At 40.8% G+C, this 19,023-nt stretch overlaps 1 protein-coding gene across 3 annotated transcripts; it reads left to right on the top strand.

Moving 5' to 3' along the window:
• Positions 1-741: 741 nt before the first annotated feature.
• On the top strand, positions 742-19,023 carry kif15 (kinesin family member 15). Of its 3 annotated transcripts, none has more exons than XM_080413799.1 (35): positions 742-895; positions 3,766-3,796; positions 4,420-4,606; positions 5,060-5,136; positions 5,254-5,291; positions 5,430-5,527; positions 5,677-5,856; positions 5,940-6,149; positions 6,239-6,364; positions 7,376-7,498; positions 7,622-7,766; positions 8,157-8,248; positions 8,344-8,550; positions 9,090-9,267; positions 9,848-10,001; positions 10,350-10,491; positions 10,778-10,951; positions 11,720-11,848; positions 12,439-12,544; positions 12,884-13,049; positions 13,425-13,575; positions 14,171-14,235; positions 14,366-14,444; positions 14,556-14,642; positions 14,842-14,946; positions 15,078-15,200; positions 15,688-15,834; positions 16,023-16,118; positions 16,200-16,364; positions 16,587-16,690; positions 16,780-16,846; positions 16,940-16,977; positions 17,471-17,603; positions 18,255-18,386; positions 18,473-19,023. In XM_080413799.1, the coding sequence occupies exons 1-35, from the start codon at positions 874-876 to the stop codon at positions 18,518-18,520; spliced, it is 4,125 nt and encodes a 1,374-aa protein (XP_080269925.1). In that variant the 5' UTR covers positions 742-873; the 3' UTR covers positions 18,521-19,023. The 3 variants fall into 3 exon arrangements, with proteins under 3 accessions (XP_080269925.1, XP_080269926.1, XP_080269927.1); XM_080413800.1 differs by having other exon boundaries at positions 9,860-10,001; positions 18,473-19,022; XM_080413801.1 differs by lacking the exon at positions 5,060-5,136 and having other exon boundaries at positions 766-895.

Genomic DNA, 19,023 nt, shown 5'->3' with positions numbered 1-19,023 from the left:
ATTTTATCATGAGCATTAGTGAGGACCAATTATATGAAGATGGGTTGAAAATCGGTGAAGTCGTCCTTTAAGTAAAGTACAAAAGTATTGGTATAAAAAATGTGAGTACTTTTTCCACCACTGACTGTACAATATTTATGTAGCCTACTGTAGGAGCCAAATGAGGATTGTATTTGTGCACTGGAATAGATTATTGATGGAGGCACCTCATTGGCACCTTGCTGGTGGGTGTGCCTTTGTGGGTGGCCTCCGGTGACTATAAACATGGCTCTCACCTGCTCATCTAGATTGCTTGTTTTGCCCATTGGAGGTAGGGTGAGCTGGGAGAGCTATATTTTTGTTGACCGCTGTTGTATTATTGGTTATTGCTCACTGTTTAAATTATTCGATTTCTTGGCACATATTTATTGCATTATTTATTCATTGTAAATTGTAATAATTGGTGCACTGAACTTGAAAGTAAAGCATTTTAAACTTGAGCATTCGTTTGGAATTGAAGCTTTTAATGCGCGTCATACAGTTTTAAATCTCCCAGACTTAGCCTGCGGGCTGATCATTTATTGGGAATGTTATCAGCCGCAACACCTACTACTACTATTTTAATAGTAGTAGTATTATTATTTTATATTTTTATTGTAGCGTTTTAACATGACCAGCGGGTGGCGGTAATGCTGCCACCGGAAGAGTCTAGTCTGTGGCGTGCCCGCCAATTTCGAGGGGAAGTAAACATTAAGTACTTTCAGCCAGGCTAGTGTGTTGTGTGCTGCTGCTAACTTTATGTTATTCTGGCTGTACTAGTCGACAATGTTGTGAACTCAACTGTCTGTCTGTGTGTCTGTTTGTCCGTCTGTCTGTGGTAGAAGTGAGTCACTTATGATGGCTGCGAATTGGAAAGGTAACAGTATAATTAAATCCTAACAGCTGATAGGCCTGTGAGAGCGTACGGCTCATAAAGTTGGGACCCTGGTCTGTCAAAACCTCCCTAGGAATCCCTACTTGAGAGAAGAACTTCAGCAAAGCTGATGCTACCTGCCTAGCCGTCACCTCTCTCATGGGGATAGCCTCGGGGTATCTGGTGGCATAGTCACTGATAACAAGAATGAACCTGTTTCCTGATTTGCTTCTCTCCAGGGGGCCCACTACATCTACTCCTATTCTCTCAAATGGGGTACCAATGACAGGGAGTGGAATTAGGGGTACAGGGGCTGTCTTTTTCCCTGCGGTTAACTGGCATTCTGGACAGGTTTTACAATAGTCCTTAACCTGGCTATACATCCCTGGCCAACAAAACCTCTTAGAAATGCGCAACAGGGTTTTCATAAAGCCTAGGTGACCTGCCCAAGGGATTGTGTGACCCACCCTCAGAACTTCCTCTCTACAGGGTTTGGGAAGTACCAGCTGTCTGCCATCTTCACTGAGTCTATACAGAAGGTCATTTTCTATCTCATAGCGCTCATGGTGGGGCAAATTTATTGAGTGTTCCTTCTCTGCCTCTTTAAAACAGTGCACAAGAGTGGAGTCCTCACGCTGACACTTAGCAAGATCACAGGGTAACCCGTCTACATGCAGCTCTGGAGCTGGAACCTCTGGCTCTGCCTGCTCTGTGAACTGTGGTATAAGTTCCCCCACTTGCTGTCTGCGCCTCTCCAATCTGTCCTCCTGTGTAACTGTGGGCTCCCCTACCACCTCCCCATGAAATGGCATTAGCTGCAATGTGTCTGCCTGCGTGTCGGGTGTGATAGGTAGGGGGTCTCTAACTGACACTGCCTCAGGTGTAACAGGTGGCCCTGCCTGCTGGATTACAGAGGAAACTGGTGGCTGTACCTCCGGAAATGGAGCCTGCCTGGCTCTGGCACGTGTCACAACACCACAAAACCTTTCCCTGCTTTCATAGATTAGGTCATACAGGACTGGTAAATCTGTACCTAGCAGGATGGGGTAGGGCAATTCTGGGACAACACCAACTTTCATGAGGTACACCTGACCTTTAACCTCAAGGTAAATGTCTGCAGTAGGGCTCTGTTCTTCATGGCCATGGACACAAATGACTGACACTGAGTCTCCCTCATTCCACATCTCTCTAGCAACCAGGTGAGACTGAACTAGAGACTGTGCACAGCCTGTGTCTAACAGGGCAGTGTAAGGCTTTCCATTTAGCTGAACAGTGGTCAAAGGGGAGTCTGGCTGTTCTTCAGGGCGTACAGTGAATTCAGGCCTAGGGACATAGCAAAGACTGGTGGATTTGTGCTTTTTGAGGGGGCAAACTGGGCGTGTATGGCCTACCTCACCACAATTATAACACACAATCTGTGACTTATCACCTGGCTGTGACCTGGGGTTAGTGTGCTCCTGAACCACTGGCCTGCCTGATCTAGGTTGGGAATGAGAGCTACCCTGAGGACTACCCCCCTTGAACCAACCCTCAGACTTACCCTTCGCCTGGCGCTGTCCGGCGTAGAGGTAGGAGCCTGGACCTTTGTGTGCTGAGACGTAGGTGTCGACGAGGTCCGCCGCGTCTTCCGCCGTCTCCGGATCCCGTTCTTTGACCCAGACCTTCACTTCTGGGTAGAGGACCCTCAGGTATTGCTCTAGGACCACCATCTCCATGATGTCCTTCTTGGACGCAACAGAGAAGTCCACCCACTTGTTGAATAGGTCTCTGAGGCGGGTATACAGCTCATGAGGTGACTCGCCTGGTGGCACCTCAAGGCTCCGGAATCGTTGTCGGTAAGAGTCTCTGTTCACCTCATACTTTCTCAACACTGCCGCTTTCAGCCGGTCGTAGTCTTGTGTGTAGGCCGAGTCCATTGCTACAAACGCACCTCTTGCTTTGCCCGTCAGCAAGGGAATCAGCCGGATGGCCCACTGCTGTCGTGGCCATCTGTACACCACCGCCAGCCTCTCAAATGTTGTGAGAAAATGTTCAATGTCATCCGAGTCTTCTAACCTCACCAGCCTCGGGTCCCCCATTGGCACTGGTACCGATGATGGTCCTGCTGCTGCAGATCCCGTCTCTGGTCCCGCTGCTGGCGACCTCATCGCTGGCTCCGTTGCCACTGGTGGCGCCCTCGGCCTGGCTGCCTCCATGTCCAACTGGAGCTGGGTTATTTGATGGTTGATCACGTCGAGTTTCCGCTCCTGTCGCTCCCTCTCCCTGTCTTGCTTCCTATCCTTCTCCATTTGCGACTGAATATATGTGTCGAACATTTTTGCCAGGTTGGAGAATGTTGCCTCCTGGGACGAGGTGGTGCTCACCGTGGGTTGGACTTGTTCCTCCATTTCTCCCCCTGCGGCACCGTCTTCCTCCTCGGAGAGTGCTACTTGCTGCTGGTTGCTTCTTAATTGTGGCTTTGGAGGCATCCTGACTGTTGTTTCCTTTCTTCTGACACCACATGTAAAAAGGCTCGAACGGCCAAGGCTCCAAAGACAGTCAGAGATGCATTTTGGGGGGTTTTATTTCGCCCAACTCCTCCATCGAACTCCACTGCAAGAATATATACATTAGCAACAATAATACTGGCTAAAAGTCAAAAATAAAGCAATGAGAACAATAAATAAGCACTTAAGGCAAACACATATAAACAAGACCCAACTGGATAAAAGCTCTCTTCAGGCTAAACCTTGATCACACAAGGACCTGTAGCTCTCTCTCAGGGATGTTACATGTGTTTCTGCCCATAGCTAACCAACTCTGGCCCACACTGTGTGCTTGGAGAGTCGGTGGACTCTAAACTATCCTGTCTGTGTCTACATTTTCTCTGACAGGACCTGCAGATTCATCACTGGTTGCTAACAGGTACTGTTTGTATGTTGATGATGTTTCATAACCACATTTGGAGAGATTTTGCACAGTAATAAGTAAGCTAAGGACCTCTGTGGCTATAGTGAAATAAAAGTTTGATTCAGAGAGATGCACATCAATGAGTCAAATGACTGACTGATGTGTGTGTGTGTGTGTGTGTGTGTACAGGTGCTTTATGCATCACTAACAAGCAGGTCATTGCTCTTAAAGATCAAACATCTCCCATAGGGTAGCTGTACAAGCTTACAATTTGTCTCAATGGGGTCATAGATGGAGCTATTTTCTCTATTTTCCATGATATCTTTGTTCAATGATGTATGTATAAAATAGGGCTTAAAGCAATTAATACATATTTTTATTTTATGTACTATTGTACTTTATTTAATTATTTTGCATGTATGAATATAACACGCTTCAAGATTATTCGAGTAATCAATAGAATAGTTGCTAAGAATATAATCTATTTTTGCAGCTACACTAACCGATTATTTTATTTGTAAAATTTCACTAGCTACATTTTCTGCTAAATCAATTCTTCAACCATTTGTTTCAAACATAATCTCTTACCTTTGAATCTTATTTTCTTATACATTCTGTTTTTTTTTCTGGTAATGCAGTGGAGACGGTGATTCTATAAAAGTGTTTGTGCGGGTGCGACCCCTGACACAGGGCACTGGGCTGAGCACAGATGGAGTTCAGAGTCTGTGTCTCACTGTTACCTCACCCAGCACCATCCGCCTGCACTCAAAGCCAGAGCCACGGACTTTTACCTATGATCATGTTGCTGATACGGACACATCTCAGGTTGGTGCCACATCATGGTCATAGCCACTTAGCCAGGTCTTATATTGGCATATTATCTGTAAATATACTGACAGGGTACTAACCTGGCAGGTACTATCCCCTGTGAACTTTGTGGGTAGTACTATCTCTGTATTACTAAATAATAATGGGTCTCATCACTATACCTTGGATCAAAATGTTTTTTTTTAGGTTTCTCTTTAAGAACTACTACTAAGGAGCGGCTTTATACTGATTTCTAACCTGAATCTTACCTGCATTCTTTTATTTGCTTAAATTTTTTCTTTTTACTATTTGTATTCAAATGCCCTTTTTATGATGTTTTTGCACTCTTAATGCTCAGTCTTAATGCTTAATATTTCATGTAAATCACTTTGAATTGCGTTGACATGCGCTATACAAAAAAACATACAGTGCCTTTTATATAAATCTTAATGTACTTCTCATTGCCAACAGGACTCGGTGTTTTCCTGTGTAGCAAAGAACATTGTGGAGTCTTGCATGAATGGATACAACGGCACAATTTTTGCCTAGTGAGTGCTTTTTATGTTGCTTACATGGTAATACATGCTAAATAAATGGTGGGTACAGTTTGGGATACAACAACCTTGCACAGGATTAATCAGTCTTTTCATCTGGTGCTTTTGCAGTGGACAAACTGGCTCAGGGAAAACGTTCACTATGCTAGGTGAGATGCTAGGTTATCTTTGACTTATCGTCTGTCACTTTCGTTAAAGGACTATACTGTAGAAGAAACTAAATGTGGCCTGAAACAATGCCAGACTACCGGTATTATAAGTGCATTAACCCTGTTTTTTCTCTCTAGGCCCATCTGACTCTGATAATTTCACTGATGAACTGAGGGGTGTCATTCCTCGAAGTTTTGAGTATCTATTTTTTCTCATCAACAGAGAAGTGAACAAGGTGGGTAGAATCCTTCAACAGAAGACCCCCATGATACTGTAGTCACAGTCGTTCTAATGCAATGACATGAATTATAAATAATTAGCTGGGAAAGTATAAGTTACTTATTTTTAGCTAAATTGCTTTACCTCTTTTCTTGCCACCAAAAGTCTGAGAAGACCAAGACCTTCCTTTGCAAATGTTCATTCATTGAGATCTACAATGAGCAGATCTATGATCTCCTGGACAGCGCCTCAGCCATGCTTTTCCTGAGGGAGGACATCAAGAAGGGTGTGTTTGTTGACGGTGCTGTGGAAAAGTTTGTCACCTCAGCTGTGGAAGCTTATCAGGTAGGAAATCACTCCACATCGTGATTCATTGAACTAATGATACAAGATGGCACTGAAGTAACTTCTCTATGTTTCTGTCTTAGGTACTGTCAATGGGCTGGCGTAATCGAAGGGTGGCCTCCACATCCATGAACCGTGAGTCCTCAAGATCCCATGCTGTGTTCACCATGACGGTGGAGTCCAAGGAGTCTATAAATGAGGTGGTGAATATTCGAACCTCTCAGCTGAACCTGGTGGATCTGGCAGGGTCGGAGAGGCAGAGAGACACACACACAGACGGCTCAAGACTGAAGGTGATGCTTTCCCCCCCCAACGCTACCCTGAATTATGCTCTGCAGTTGTTTTTGAGTTTGTCAGTTTATTCTTTTTCCTCTTTTTTCAGGAGGCCAGCAGCATCAATCGCTCCCTTATGAGCCTAAGTCAGGTGATCATGGCACTGGTTGATGTTTCCAACGGGAAGAACCGACATATCTGCTACAGGGATTCCAAACTGACCTTCTTGCTAAAGGTCAGTGGCCAGTTCCTTAAATGCTTTCGCATGAATTCAGTTTTTGGTGTCATGGTTCGACTCTCTGTCCATACTCTACTCACCTATCAAGATGTGTTGGTTGCATTTCCTGACTTTGCTCTGAATGTACATGGTACTTACTGTAAGCCTACCTGTCCTATAATATTGCAATATTTTCATTATCATCCTGCTATTTTACTGTTTGATTTCATCAGTAAATAATATATTAGTGTTCATATTACCTGGTTCATTGATGCCATTTTCACTGATGGACTGGACACCGCAAAATTGCATATTGCAGCTGTAAAGGTATAGAAGTGCAAAGGTGAAAAATTATTTGTTATACTTGTACACAATGGTTATTGTTTTAATTCTAATATACCGGTATACGCATATAAAATTATTTCACTGTTTTAAAAAAAGTGTTTTTTTACACAACAAGAAGTGATGTGTCTGTAGTTGGTGCGACAAGAATGAGTACACTTAACACTTTAAAGGTAGGGTAAGTGATTTGCAATTCAAATAATTGCTAAATGGATCTATGTTCTGATAGTGCTCGTTACTATAGAGTGTCCTGTCCATATAAGGAGTCTCCATGTCTCTCCACCTCTTTATTAAACAGAAAATGCATTTTCGTTTCAGTTTCATTTCCAATTTTATCCAATCAGGATAGAGAACTCAATCAGGATACAGATTAAACAAGTGAAATTGGAAGTGATGCCACTAAGAAATGAGCATGCAAAATTGGAACTGGAACACTCTACAAATTAAGCTTAAAAATGGGTACTTTCTCCTGATTGGCTGAGATTTTGACACCTACCGAAAATTTTATTTTCTGTTTATTAAAGAGCTGGAGAGACAGGGAGACATCTGTTACTGAAAAAACACTCTATAGCAATGATTACTATCAGAATATAGTATTTTAACCTTTAACAAAATACTTTTTGTTTTAACCAAAAAATATCACTTACCCTACCTTTTAACTATAAATTCTCTTGTGTTTTTATAAAGGACTCTCTTGGAGGTAATGCAAAGACTTATATCATAGCCAATGTACATCCTGGCTCAAAGTGTTTCGGAGAAACACTTTCTACCCTGCAGTTTGCCAAGAGAGCAAAGCTGATCAAGAATAAGGTACCTGTCATCTGACACTAACTGCACACAGTGAAGCATATCAGACCCAGCCAGGCATGCCTTATTTCACAATCTTGGTGCTCTATTAGCTCATGCTTGTGGAATTATTCTCCTTTCTATCAGGCCATGATCAATGAAGACACGCAGGGAAATGTGAGGCAGTTGCAGGCTGAGGTGAAAAAGCTGAAGGAGCAACTTGCACAGGCCCTCACCTGTCAGCCAGGCAATGTGGACAACAGAGATGTGGCGCCAGGAGGGCCCAATATGGGTAGGAGTACTTCAACGATGCTCATTGTGACCTTTTTTGTTAAAAGCATAAAAATTGTATTTATGTTTTGGACCCTCGAAAGTTTTGCCTGTATTATCTGTGCAAGAATAATTCTCACCCATTCACAAATATGGGTTGAATTGCCCTAGGTTATAAACTCAACAAAGGAAATGTATTTGTTCAAATTAGAACTGCTATTTGGAAAGTTCTGTTTCTCAATGATTGTTTGCAAGACGGTAAAATAAATGTAGCTATATTGCTGCCTGTCTTGAATTGTGAACACATGAACTCTGTTTTAGATAGGATTAGCTACCAATAGCTAATACCCCTGGATTAGCTATTGTACAATATGTTATATCAAACTAAGTATAGGGCAATTTTTCTCCTCAGGTGCATCCATTCTAGACCACCCTGAAATGTTGTACAAGGCAAAGTTCATGGAAGCCGTTCGACTATGGAGGAAACGTGACGAGGAGAAGACTGTAAATGCAAACTAATATATGAAATCTTCTGATTGCACGGGTGTTTGTTTGTGGTAAGGATGTTAAGAGAACATGTTTATTGTGCCCTTTTGTAGGTGCTGGTGCAGAAAGTGGCTCAGCTGGAGGAGGCCTGGAGACAGAAGGAGAAGTTCATCCTCTCCTCCAACTTGATCATCAAGTTCCGCGAAAGCCACATCTCTCGCTTGGAGAAACTGAACGGAGGGCAGGGCTCGCTCCCGGAAGAGGAGAGTCAGACTTTGGTTGACCAACTCAAGGAGGAAATCAAGATACTTAAAGATCAGGTATAATTAGAAATGCAATTTTGAACACTTACTGGACTGGCACAGTCATAGATGATTGCATAATGTTATACAGATGATGGTGATAGCATATTCCATATTTTATGATGCATTAAATAAATGTAAGTGATTCCTTTCAGTATTTCTGAAGTTTTTCAGCTGGTTTATGTTTTCCTATGTTTTATGCTTTTGCTTTTCTTTTCTTTGCCTTATTGTTAAATTGGTTGTAACTGTAATTGTATTCTTGCTCTGTAAATCACTTTGAGCTGCATTTCATGTCATGAAAGGTGCTGCACAAATAAAGTTTATTATGCCAACAAGGCACTGTAGACTATTTTTAACAAGAACAGAAGTAAAAGTTTCTAAGGTGAGACTTATTTCATACATAGTTTGGTGTGGAAATTAGGGGAAGAAACACCATTTATTTTGCTTTTACTATTGCTTAACAATGTTATAACATTGCTCCTGTTTAAACATGCTTTTTTCAAAAAATGAAAAATCTTTAGTTTTGTTGGCTCAAAAAAACCTTGTTTTTCCTTCAGGTTGAGAATCATCCAAAGATTACACGATTCCAAGCAGAGAACTATAGTCTGAGGGAAGAGATCCGGCAGCTTCGCTCCCTGGAATCTGTGAAAAGAGCTGAGGAGGATTTAAAGCAGTCTGCTGCTGAACTAGAAGAAACCTTTCAGAGAGTTCTAGAGACAGAGAAACCCACGGGCTGTAAGGACGATAATTTTATATTTTTAGAGCAATTGATTATGTTTCAGAGTGTACTATACAGTATGTACAAGTCTTATACAGACATGTGTGCTGAAAGATGGATGGACAGTAGTGGCTCAGGAGGTAGAGCGGCCGCTTGGGAATCTTCTGATTCCCGGTTCGATCCCCTTCTCCTCCTGGCTGCTTGTGTGAAGTGTCCTTGAGCAAGGGTAACCTCCAACTGCTCCCTAGGAGCAGGTTGGTGCTTTGCATGGTTGCCTCGATCTGTGCGTGAATTGGTGAATGTAATGCACATTGTATAGTGCGCTTTGGAGGAAGGCACTACATAAATGCACCATTTACAGTACATGCCCATAAATATTGTGAGTAATTTCTCTTTAAAGGGCTTAAAAGATTTGTGCTGTGGAATTTGGATCAAATTAAGGATTTTGTCCAACATGACCTTATTAAGGCTTGTAATTCAACGCAGCACAAGAACACAAGAGGTGTCTGAAAGACTTCAGCACATTGATATCTATTATTAGAAGGGATTTTCATAATTGTTTGGCTGATGATGGCAAACCCCTGGGATTGATTAAAGGTTTCTCTGCAGCCCAGCCAACCTGTTTGACCCCAGGGACTGCAGAGAACATCTCAGCCATTTCTATGGAGAGGATGAAGGCTCAGCTAATGCAGAAACAGTCTGAACTCACAGCCACTAGTAAGGCCTTTGAGGAGTACAAGGAGATGACCAAGTAAGGAAGGCTTATTTTCTTTTTTCTCCTGTGTGCTTCAGTCTATATTTGTAAACTCCCATATTTGTGACTGTCATGTATTGTTAAAAATGTTCTCTTGCTGGTCTGTTGGACATTTTTCTTTCCGTCTCTTACCCATGTGATATTTTTTTGTCCAGTCCTAGTTTGGAAGAAGCCTATATTTAAATTACAAATGCAGACATCTTGGCAATATGCTTCTGAATTAGTGTGTCTGGCTTTTTGCTTTTAGATGTTGTTAAATAGTTAATCATTTCAAATGCAATACATTAAAGCCTGTGCTGCAGAATTACATCTCGTTTTATTTATTGATTGTTCATTGTGTTATAGGAAACGGATAGCCGAGTTGGAGTCTGAGAAAAGATACCTCAGCAAGTTCAATAGGCACTTGGAAAAGATTCTTGAAGCTACAAATGCCTCCAAAAAACAAGAAGTTTCTCAGCTGAATAGAATCCATGTTGACACTATCAAGGTAAGGGGATGTGGAAATCGTATTGCTCAGGTCTCCCTGAACTAGCTCTACCATTTTTACTGTATTTCCAACGATAAATTTGTGTTTTGCTGTTGATTGTTGAACTACTACCAAGAGACTTCAATTCTCATAGGAATGGATAATAAGGCGATGCATTGGAAGTTTGGTTTTCCTTTCTGTCCTTATTGCCAGTTTGTCAAGCTTTTCTATCTATGATTTTGAAATATATGCACAGGAAACCCACTCACTGTTTTTGAAAATATTCCATCGTCTCTTAATGTCACAGATTCTTACCACCCCAACCAAGAGTCATTGTAGCCTGCCAGTGCCACCTCTATCCAGTCCAGAACACTTGACCAACAGGGAGGAAGACATGGATGATATTCGGAGTGAACAGCTTCCAGACATGGACTCCGAGACGGTCTGTGAAGCCCTGACTGAGGAACTTCAACAACTTCAGGTAAAATTTAAATGTACACAGGCATGCAAACCCTGCCTGCCTGCACCAACGTCTCTTGCTATCAAAGGTTGTTTTTGATTGTTTTCCCTTCATCAATTCAGATATATGAGCTACATTATGACATTTTTGTATTGGATTTGGGTTATGACCTTGGGAACAGCAGTGTGGGGTGGTACGCCATTGGTTATGGCATGCCATATCCTCTTTATGACAGCTCATTATATGCTTCAAATTAAGTACGGGTGCATCTATTATAATTCTTATTGGGCATAACTCTTTTAAAAGTGAATAATTCCTATTGGGCATAACTCTTTTAAAAGTGAATTTACTATTATATAAAATGAGTAGCATACATGAAGATATGCAAAGATAATGCATTATAAACGTGGGCTTCATAGAAGGTGTTAGTTAATGTATACAATTTGATGCCACAGTGTGACGTCATGGACAACAAAGGATTACAACAGTTTTCATTTTTATCAGAAATGAAACCAAACAAATCTTTCCGCATCTCTATTCCTGAGCTATGATTGATGATCATGATTATTAATCACCTCTTTAGGGCAGTCTACTGATTATTCCCTCCAAATTTGATGAATATCCACCCATCTGTTCTCAAATTATTTTGTTCACGGACAGACAACCACACAAACAAGCCCTGCCAAAGCATCACTGCGGGAAGAGTAATTAGGGACCTACACTCATCCTCAGTATCGATACCACTCTCTCTATTAACCTTGTGTGACTATCTCTCTCCACCATCTCAAGGAGCAAGCCAATCGTGTGCAGGGTCAGTTGGATGAGGAACAGCTGAAGAACAGGAAGCTGTCGCAGCAGATAGCAAAGCTTGAGGAGCACGTGGTCATGATGTCACAGGAGGCTGACCGCAAGGATGAGGTGGAATGCTTTCTCATTGTTTACACACACGCACACACAGTATACTACAATAATGTTAACAGGTGACAAATTGAAGGAAGGAAAAACAACAATGTGTCCTAGTGTGAACACTTTAACTCGACACAGAATACATAATGATATACAGCTATGTATACTGCATGTAATATGGGAATTGCATTCAAAAGTGTAACTTTTAAATGAAAATGGAAATCTTGTAAACTCATTCGGAAGGGGTGTATTGTTTAATATCTTGCTATGTACACGTCTATCTTAACGGGTGCTCCAGGACCTTTTATTATATATTATATATCTTTGCTGTCGGGTCGAAACCTCATATGTCCAAAACTTACTTTTCAGGATTCAAATTCAAAAATATAAAAAAAATGCACATCTACAAGCTCACGATGCAATGCGTGTTGAACTTGTAAATCTACTTTTGTATGACTAAGTAGGGAATGAATTTACGACAAATTTAAATATGGAGATAAGAGGTTTCTGCCCAACAGCAACAATATATTCAGTCCTTGCATTGAATTGTGTTGTACATTGATAATGCTTGTCTATCCTGTTTCTCTTTGCATCTAATATAGCTACTTTCAACTGAGCGAGATGGCAGGAACACAGAGATGCTCAGTCTGCAGGAGAGCATAAACAAGCTGGAAAAGACGTTACAGTCTGAACAGCAGACAGGGGAAGGTGAGGAGCCTGCCTTGACAATATGATTTAAAAGTGTTATCATATCATCTGATATTTATTTTGATAATTGTGACATTTTCTGTAAACTTCCTTGATTACACAATTCAACAATGTACGTCCATGTCTTTATTTATTCAAATCAGGCTACCATATCAGAATCGCTCAACCATCAGATAGTGAGGAGATAAGCATAGATATCATGTAGGAGAAGTCCATACTGTATATTGCTCAGTCCTGCATACTGTCTGCCAATGTGAAGGCTTTGTTGTTACCTGACAAGTGATAAGAGGAGGATACAGTCGCCAGGTACTAACACTCTCATGCTCTGCATCCTCTCAGTTCTGAGGATTGAGATCCGTGACCTTCAGCTGGTTCTGCAATCCTCTGATAAGGAGCTAGCTGTTGCTAAGAAGGAGTTAGGTGAAGGTCGGAGTGAACAGGAGAGGGAGGTCTCCCAACTCTCTAACAGTCTGATCTGCACAAAGCTCCAACTTGACACAGTCCAGTAAGTGCAGTTTTAAAATATCCTTATTGAGTTTTGCATTCAATCTTGCGACACATTGTTGCATCATACATGGCTGGATTATGCACAGAATGCCCCCATGCACACATACACCCTCTACCACCAGTTCCATTCATATATATTTTACTGGCCAAATTGTTATTGCATATCATTCTATCAGTTATTAAAATGCTCAGCTTACTGAAACATGCAGTAACCATGTTAATACTGTACCATTAATACAACCAATGTATTGTGTTATGTCTGCACCTACTCCGCAAACTACATGGCTCTTTCTCCAATTGTTTTAATCTGTAGTCCAGGTGGAGTCGTATGTCGAGTGTGCTAACCTCAGCCATTTTCTTGTGTTAACCTCAGGTTGGAGTGGGAGCAACTTCTGGAGGAACATAGAACCCTGCAAGACTCTTTTGACCAGCTGCAGGCCGTGGCCAAGTTTGAGGCTGACGAGGTCAGACAGCAGCTGGAAAACGGACAGCAGGAGCTTGCTACTCAGCAGGCACTTATTACGGTTAGTGATGTAATCAAGTTCAGTTGCTATCCTCATATTCCCCCTGACTTTGTTTGTGTATATTTTAAAGGTAAAAACATTGAGTGCAGTTAACTACATGATCACTAGCATCTCTATTCTGGGACAAACATTCATCCAAACACATTAGAGCGAAACCAGGCGGGGGGCCTAGTAATAGAGCTCTGGGGGACCCTGGTCAACTCTTAAGTGGTTAATTGATCAACAAGAAATGTGTCAAATTAAACTAGTAATAAACAGTTTGGTGATGTGTCATGCACTCCAGGCTTGAATAAAAGACAGGGCTTCAGCTTAGTTTCACTGTTTTTGGCCAAGGCTAACTTGGCTCTACGTTGTTACAGCTACACTCTGACGGCTAACCCCCCACACAAACACACACACAAAAAAGTGAGTTCAGATACTGTAACCTGTGAGCATGTCTTCATTACTTAATTTATGCTTAATTTTTGGTCATTTTATGGCCTAAAGTAATTGTGTAGATTAAACGATTAATGAATTATAAAAATGATCTTTAGTTATGGCCCGCCCTAGTACATACATTTCCTCTTAGTCTTTTTTCTGTGTCTATGAATTGTAGGAGCTGAGAAATTCCCTCCAGGCTGAAAGGGAGCATACAGGCAACATAACCTCCCAGTCATCCAAGTGAGTTTGGCACAATACGTTTCCCCCCCATATTTAATCTAATTACGGTATTATGAGTTGCTAACAGCAGCTTTTACAAAGTATTCACATGATACATTAGTAGGACTGCTAAATGTGTGTTTGTCCTCAGAGAACTTATTGAGACTATGGGGCAGAACAAGATGCTTAGAAAACAAGTATCTGATCTAACAACGCAAAGTCAACTGCAGGTATGGCAGGCATGGCATTAACAGTGTCTATTAAACTTAGTTTTACACAAATAATATCACACAGCACCTAAGTAATCAATTTCCTGTTTTGTTTTTCTCTGATTTTTAAAGACCTCCATCCTAACAAATACTGAGCAAAATCTGGCAGCTGCCAATGAAAATCTCAACAGATTACAGCAGACAATTGATCAAGACAAAGTAAGTCTGTGTACAATTTTCCTTTGTTTATTGTTCCAGTTTCTACTTTGTAATGTTGAGTTGAAAATGCACCTTTTCAGTCGAGTTATTTGTCGAAAGGGATGGGAGACTAACTGTAAATTTGCCTTTAACTTCCCCTCTACGAGGAGGTTGTCACACAACAGCAGGGAGAATGACCCCTAGTTATGTTGTTTTCCAGGATGTTGCGTTGGATCTGATCAACCAAACTAGAGACCTCCGCAGCGAGCTGAGCCATAAGGACCAGAACCTTGCTCTTCTGTCAGGAGACATCAGCGAAATCACAGTACTTTCACTCTCTCCTGTTTCACACATGATTAGTTTTGTTTATCCAATGAGACAGCATTTCCTCTGCTTTCTTTGATTTGATTATGTAGATGTTTTTGTGATAATATATCAGGTTGTTTGTTTTACCAGGCTAAGTACAATGCTGCCTGCTCGGAAAGGGAGGAGATCAAAGTGTGCTACACCAATCTGCAGGCAGAAGTTGAAGGCCAGTATGAAGCTGCAGAGAGGAAAGTGGCATCCAATCAGATGGAGGTATGCTTTGGATATAGAGATTAATTGAATAATTCATTAAATCAGCAATAGAATAATATATATATATTTTTTAGAGATGTATCATGTTAATTTATGTATAACTTCACCAAAATGTGGATGCTTGTCTTTGATTCATATTACAAAATAAAAAGGTTATGTTTTTAATTGGTGGACACATTAAGCCATTTGTGTCTGTCTGGGCTCAACTAACACTTTCATTTAGTATTTCATCACCTCACTGTCATGTTATGGTATAAATTCATCACAGATCACATTCTTTCTTCATGAAATGTACAGCTTCTGTCTTGCATGTGTCATTCGCTTTGTGATTGTCAATTACAGCCAAGAAACGAATTCAGTTTAGTTCACACAGTGTCCATGTCTATCCATGCCAGTTTGATAATGCCTAATTTGATTTGTTTATTTTGGACATGCAATTAAATAGATAAAGCATTAAAGCTCACATAATATTTGTGGTTGCTCTTAGCTTGACATGTTGCAGGAGGATTTGTTGTACGCTACAGAGGATGTGGAGAGACTCACCAAGGTCTTGGATGAGCAGAGCAGCCTCCTCCAAGCCTCTCAAGACCAAACGGCGGAGAAGGAGACCATGATGAAGAATCTACAGCAAAAGGTACATTTTCCACCTGGACACATAGCAATGTCACACATGCTTGGAGATAGGAAGAAAATATAAAGGAAATATGCATTCAGTAGTGTTCATTAATGATAATTTAGTTGGGATGTGCTGATAGCCGACCAGATAGTGTCAACCACAAAATAATAATATATAAATAATTAAATTTCATTTTTTTTTTGTAGCTCAAGCAATATGAGGAAGCCATCGAAAAAACTATCCGAAATGGCAGCTCACCTCCTGTGCTAGAGCCTTCATTCACACCTACATCATTACCTCGGGTAAACAAACTTGTCTAATACATGTTCATTTTGCTGGCACTTATTACTCTTTGGCTAATGTCCATTTCTTGATTTCTCAAGACACCATGCACCCCGAGAAGCTTCAATACAAACATGACACAGGTGCTGGAGAGCCAAGAGAGGGAGATAGAGAGTCGACGTTCCTCCATGATGTCAATGGAGATTCTTCTGGCAGAGCTGCATGCTGAGAGGAATGCTAAGAATGAAGAGATAAATAGGCTCAAGGTATGTACAGTACCTTGAGTATGTACAGTACTTCTTACCACCACACCTTTCACTTTTGTGTTTACTAGACCCTCTGCACCTATGATTGTTTTTACTAGACCCTCTGCAAGAGAAGAAATTATAGGTGCCATGTAGTCTGTTGCACCTTTTGAAAAATAGTTTACGTGATTACGATAATTAAGTCAATTCACCATCAATCATTTTTGTTTTGGCATCTCTCAGACCCAGCTTAGTGAGAAAGAAATTGTGCGCTTGGAGATAACGGGACTCCTAGACAAGTTCTACACAACTCAAAACCAGCCAGACAAGAAAGGAAGCACCAACGGGTAAGCCCCTTCAAATGGAGTCATGCTGCCATGATGACTTTGTGGTGTGAATAAAGCTGATGGTTACTGTATGGTCTTTTGGTCGGCAGGGAAATGTTGACGGAGGCCATTAAGCAGTCCATGCTTAGAGAGCTACAGGAGGAGAGAGCTGAGAAGGTTTGTCTACTCATTACATTATTTTACCCATTGATAAAAGAACTTATGTGAGTTCTGCACTCACTGCATGCCCCACTCTCTTTTTATTAACAGGTTCAAATACTGCAGAGGTTCACTGAAGTTCAAAATAGGTAAATGGATATTTTGAACTCATTTTCCTTATTGAATGTTGTTTACTTCCATAGTGTAGTGTGATATTTTGACAGGCAAGGGTTGGGCACTTATAAAATATATCAAAACTGATATTTGGAACCAATAACCAACTTAATCTTGCTCATATAGGTTAATCAAGAAGCAGTTTTTTTTCTTTTTCTTATATCAACGAATCGACACAAATACATTCCAATATATATTTTTTATAATAAACAAAATCTATTAGTCTGATTAACCACATTATATTTAGTTGCAAAATGGTGACATACAAATATAGCGAACATTTACAAGCTTACAACGCAGCAATGCGACGCGTTGTGAGCTTGTAGATTGCTATTTTCACTCTGTTTAATCGTTCTTTATTTGCTATCAATGCAAAACTTTTGTAATCTTGATATTGATTTGAAGTCTTATCGCCCAGCCCTATGACAGTCAGCATTGGTTTTGTTTTTATTGTTGCCTTGATGTTAGTATGCAGGCCCAGGAGATGATGCTGGCCCAGTCTCAGACGTGTGTTCAGGAGCTGACCAATGAGCTTAGGAACCGCTGCCTGGAGCTCAGAGAACTGAGCCTGAAAGAACCTGACCAAGACAAACTGCTTCAGGTGAGAATATTGTCAGTTTAAATGGTATTTTATTTCAGCCCTAAAGAGGCACCAATGTCGGAGTGATGTGAACACGACTTACTGTATATATTTGGGATTAAGAACGGTTGCCCCAGAATTTCTCAAACCTTTTAAAAAAATACCCCAAATAGCTGATCTACAGGTTTACAACGCATCGTTGTATGAGCTTGTAGATTGGCTATTTTTGGCATTTGACACCATTGTACGACAAAGTATAATCTGAGCTTGTAGATCAGCTATTTTGGCTAATGTTCTTTTTTTGTTAATCAAGCTTGGGCAGATGCAGGCTTTATGAATAACATACAGGCTTTATGAATAACATTCAAAGAACCTATCACTGATCTGCAGCTACTGTACTCAGTCAGGAGTGTATATATAAACGGAATGTTGGATAATTAAATGGGATTACAGTCACATGCTAAGGAGGTGTTTGTTACACCTCTACTTAAAGGCATCAACACTACTTGATGTAATATCTCCAATAGATGCTGGAGTTAAAGTTCAAATATCTTTTTAGTTTTTTCCTTGGGGCTTAGTCACTTTCCCAAAATTCCATGGTGTAGGATGGTTTGCAGCCATGACTCAACTGTATGTGATGTTTAGTGAACTGATATCCTGATCTCCTGGCAGGAAGTTGACGTTCTCCGCAAGCAGGTTGACCACCTTTCAGAGGAGAACGGTAAGCTTGTGGGTCACAAGAACCACAAGCAGCGAATTGAATATATGGTGAAAATTAAAAAGGAGAACACCAGACTTCAGGAGGTAACAGACGTCACTTCTCATTTATTGTCATCAACTGTAAATGTCATTGATACATCAGGTTTATTACCCACTCTTTGTTTTTAAAGGAAAATGAAAAGCTCCGTTCAGATATGAGCTTACTGCGAGTCGTGTGAAGTGCTCCACCAGAGAAGATACCTGATACGCCTGCAGATCTAACTTTTTGTAATAAAGCATCTTTTACCTGCTTTGGTGTGCGGGCTCTACCTTTTTACCTGATATGACTGCTCAAATGGAAGCCACCTTTTTCACCAAGTCTGCTTTCTACTTAATTTTTATGCGATTTCACAATTTACAGTGAAATCCATGAAAAGCATTTTTTTTAACATTCTACCACAGTAGATTTAATTATATAAAAATTGTACTAGATGAACTGCATGTTTCTTCCATTTATGCAAGGCATGGAAACTATGTAGAATGTTGTCATGGTTGACATTCATTACATTTTAACAGCTCTCAAGTTCAAGCACAACAGCTAATTTCTTGTCAACCAAAACAATTGCTTTTCCAGGCTTTCTGTTGGTTCTAAAAATGAAATGGATTGTTATTGTTTGGAAGAGGAAATAGCCATGGGCCTGCAACACTAGACTATAATGAGAAAATGAAATGCTGTAATATT

Source organism: Gymnoscopelus braueri (assembly GCF_963280865.1).
Source record: "Gymnoscopelus braueri genome assembly, chromosome: 19".
In the NCBI taxonomy this organism is placed as follows: domain Eukaryota; kingdom Metazoa; phylum Chordata; class Actinopteri; order Myctophiformes; family Myctophidae; genus Gymnoscopelus; species Gymnoscopelus braueri.
Note: the sequence above shows the minus strand (reverse complement) of the source record. Positions and strands in the feature narration are given on the sequence as shown.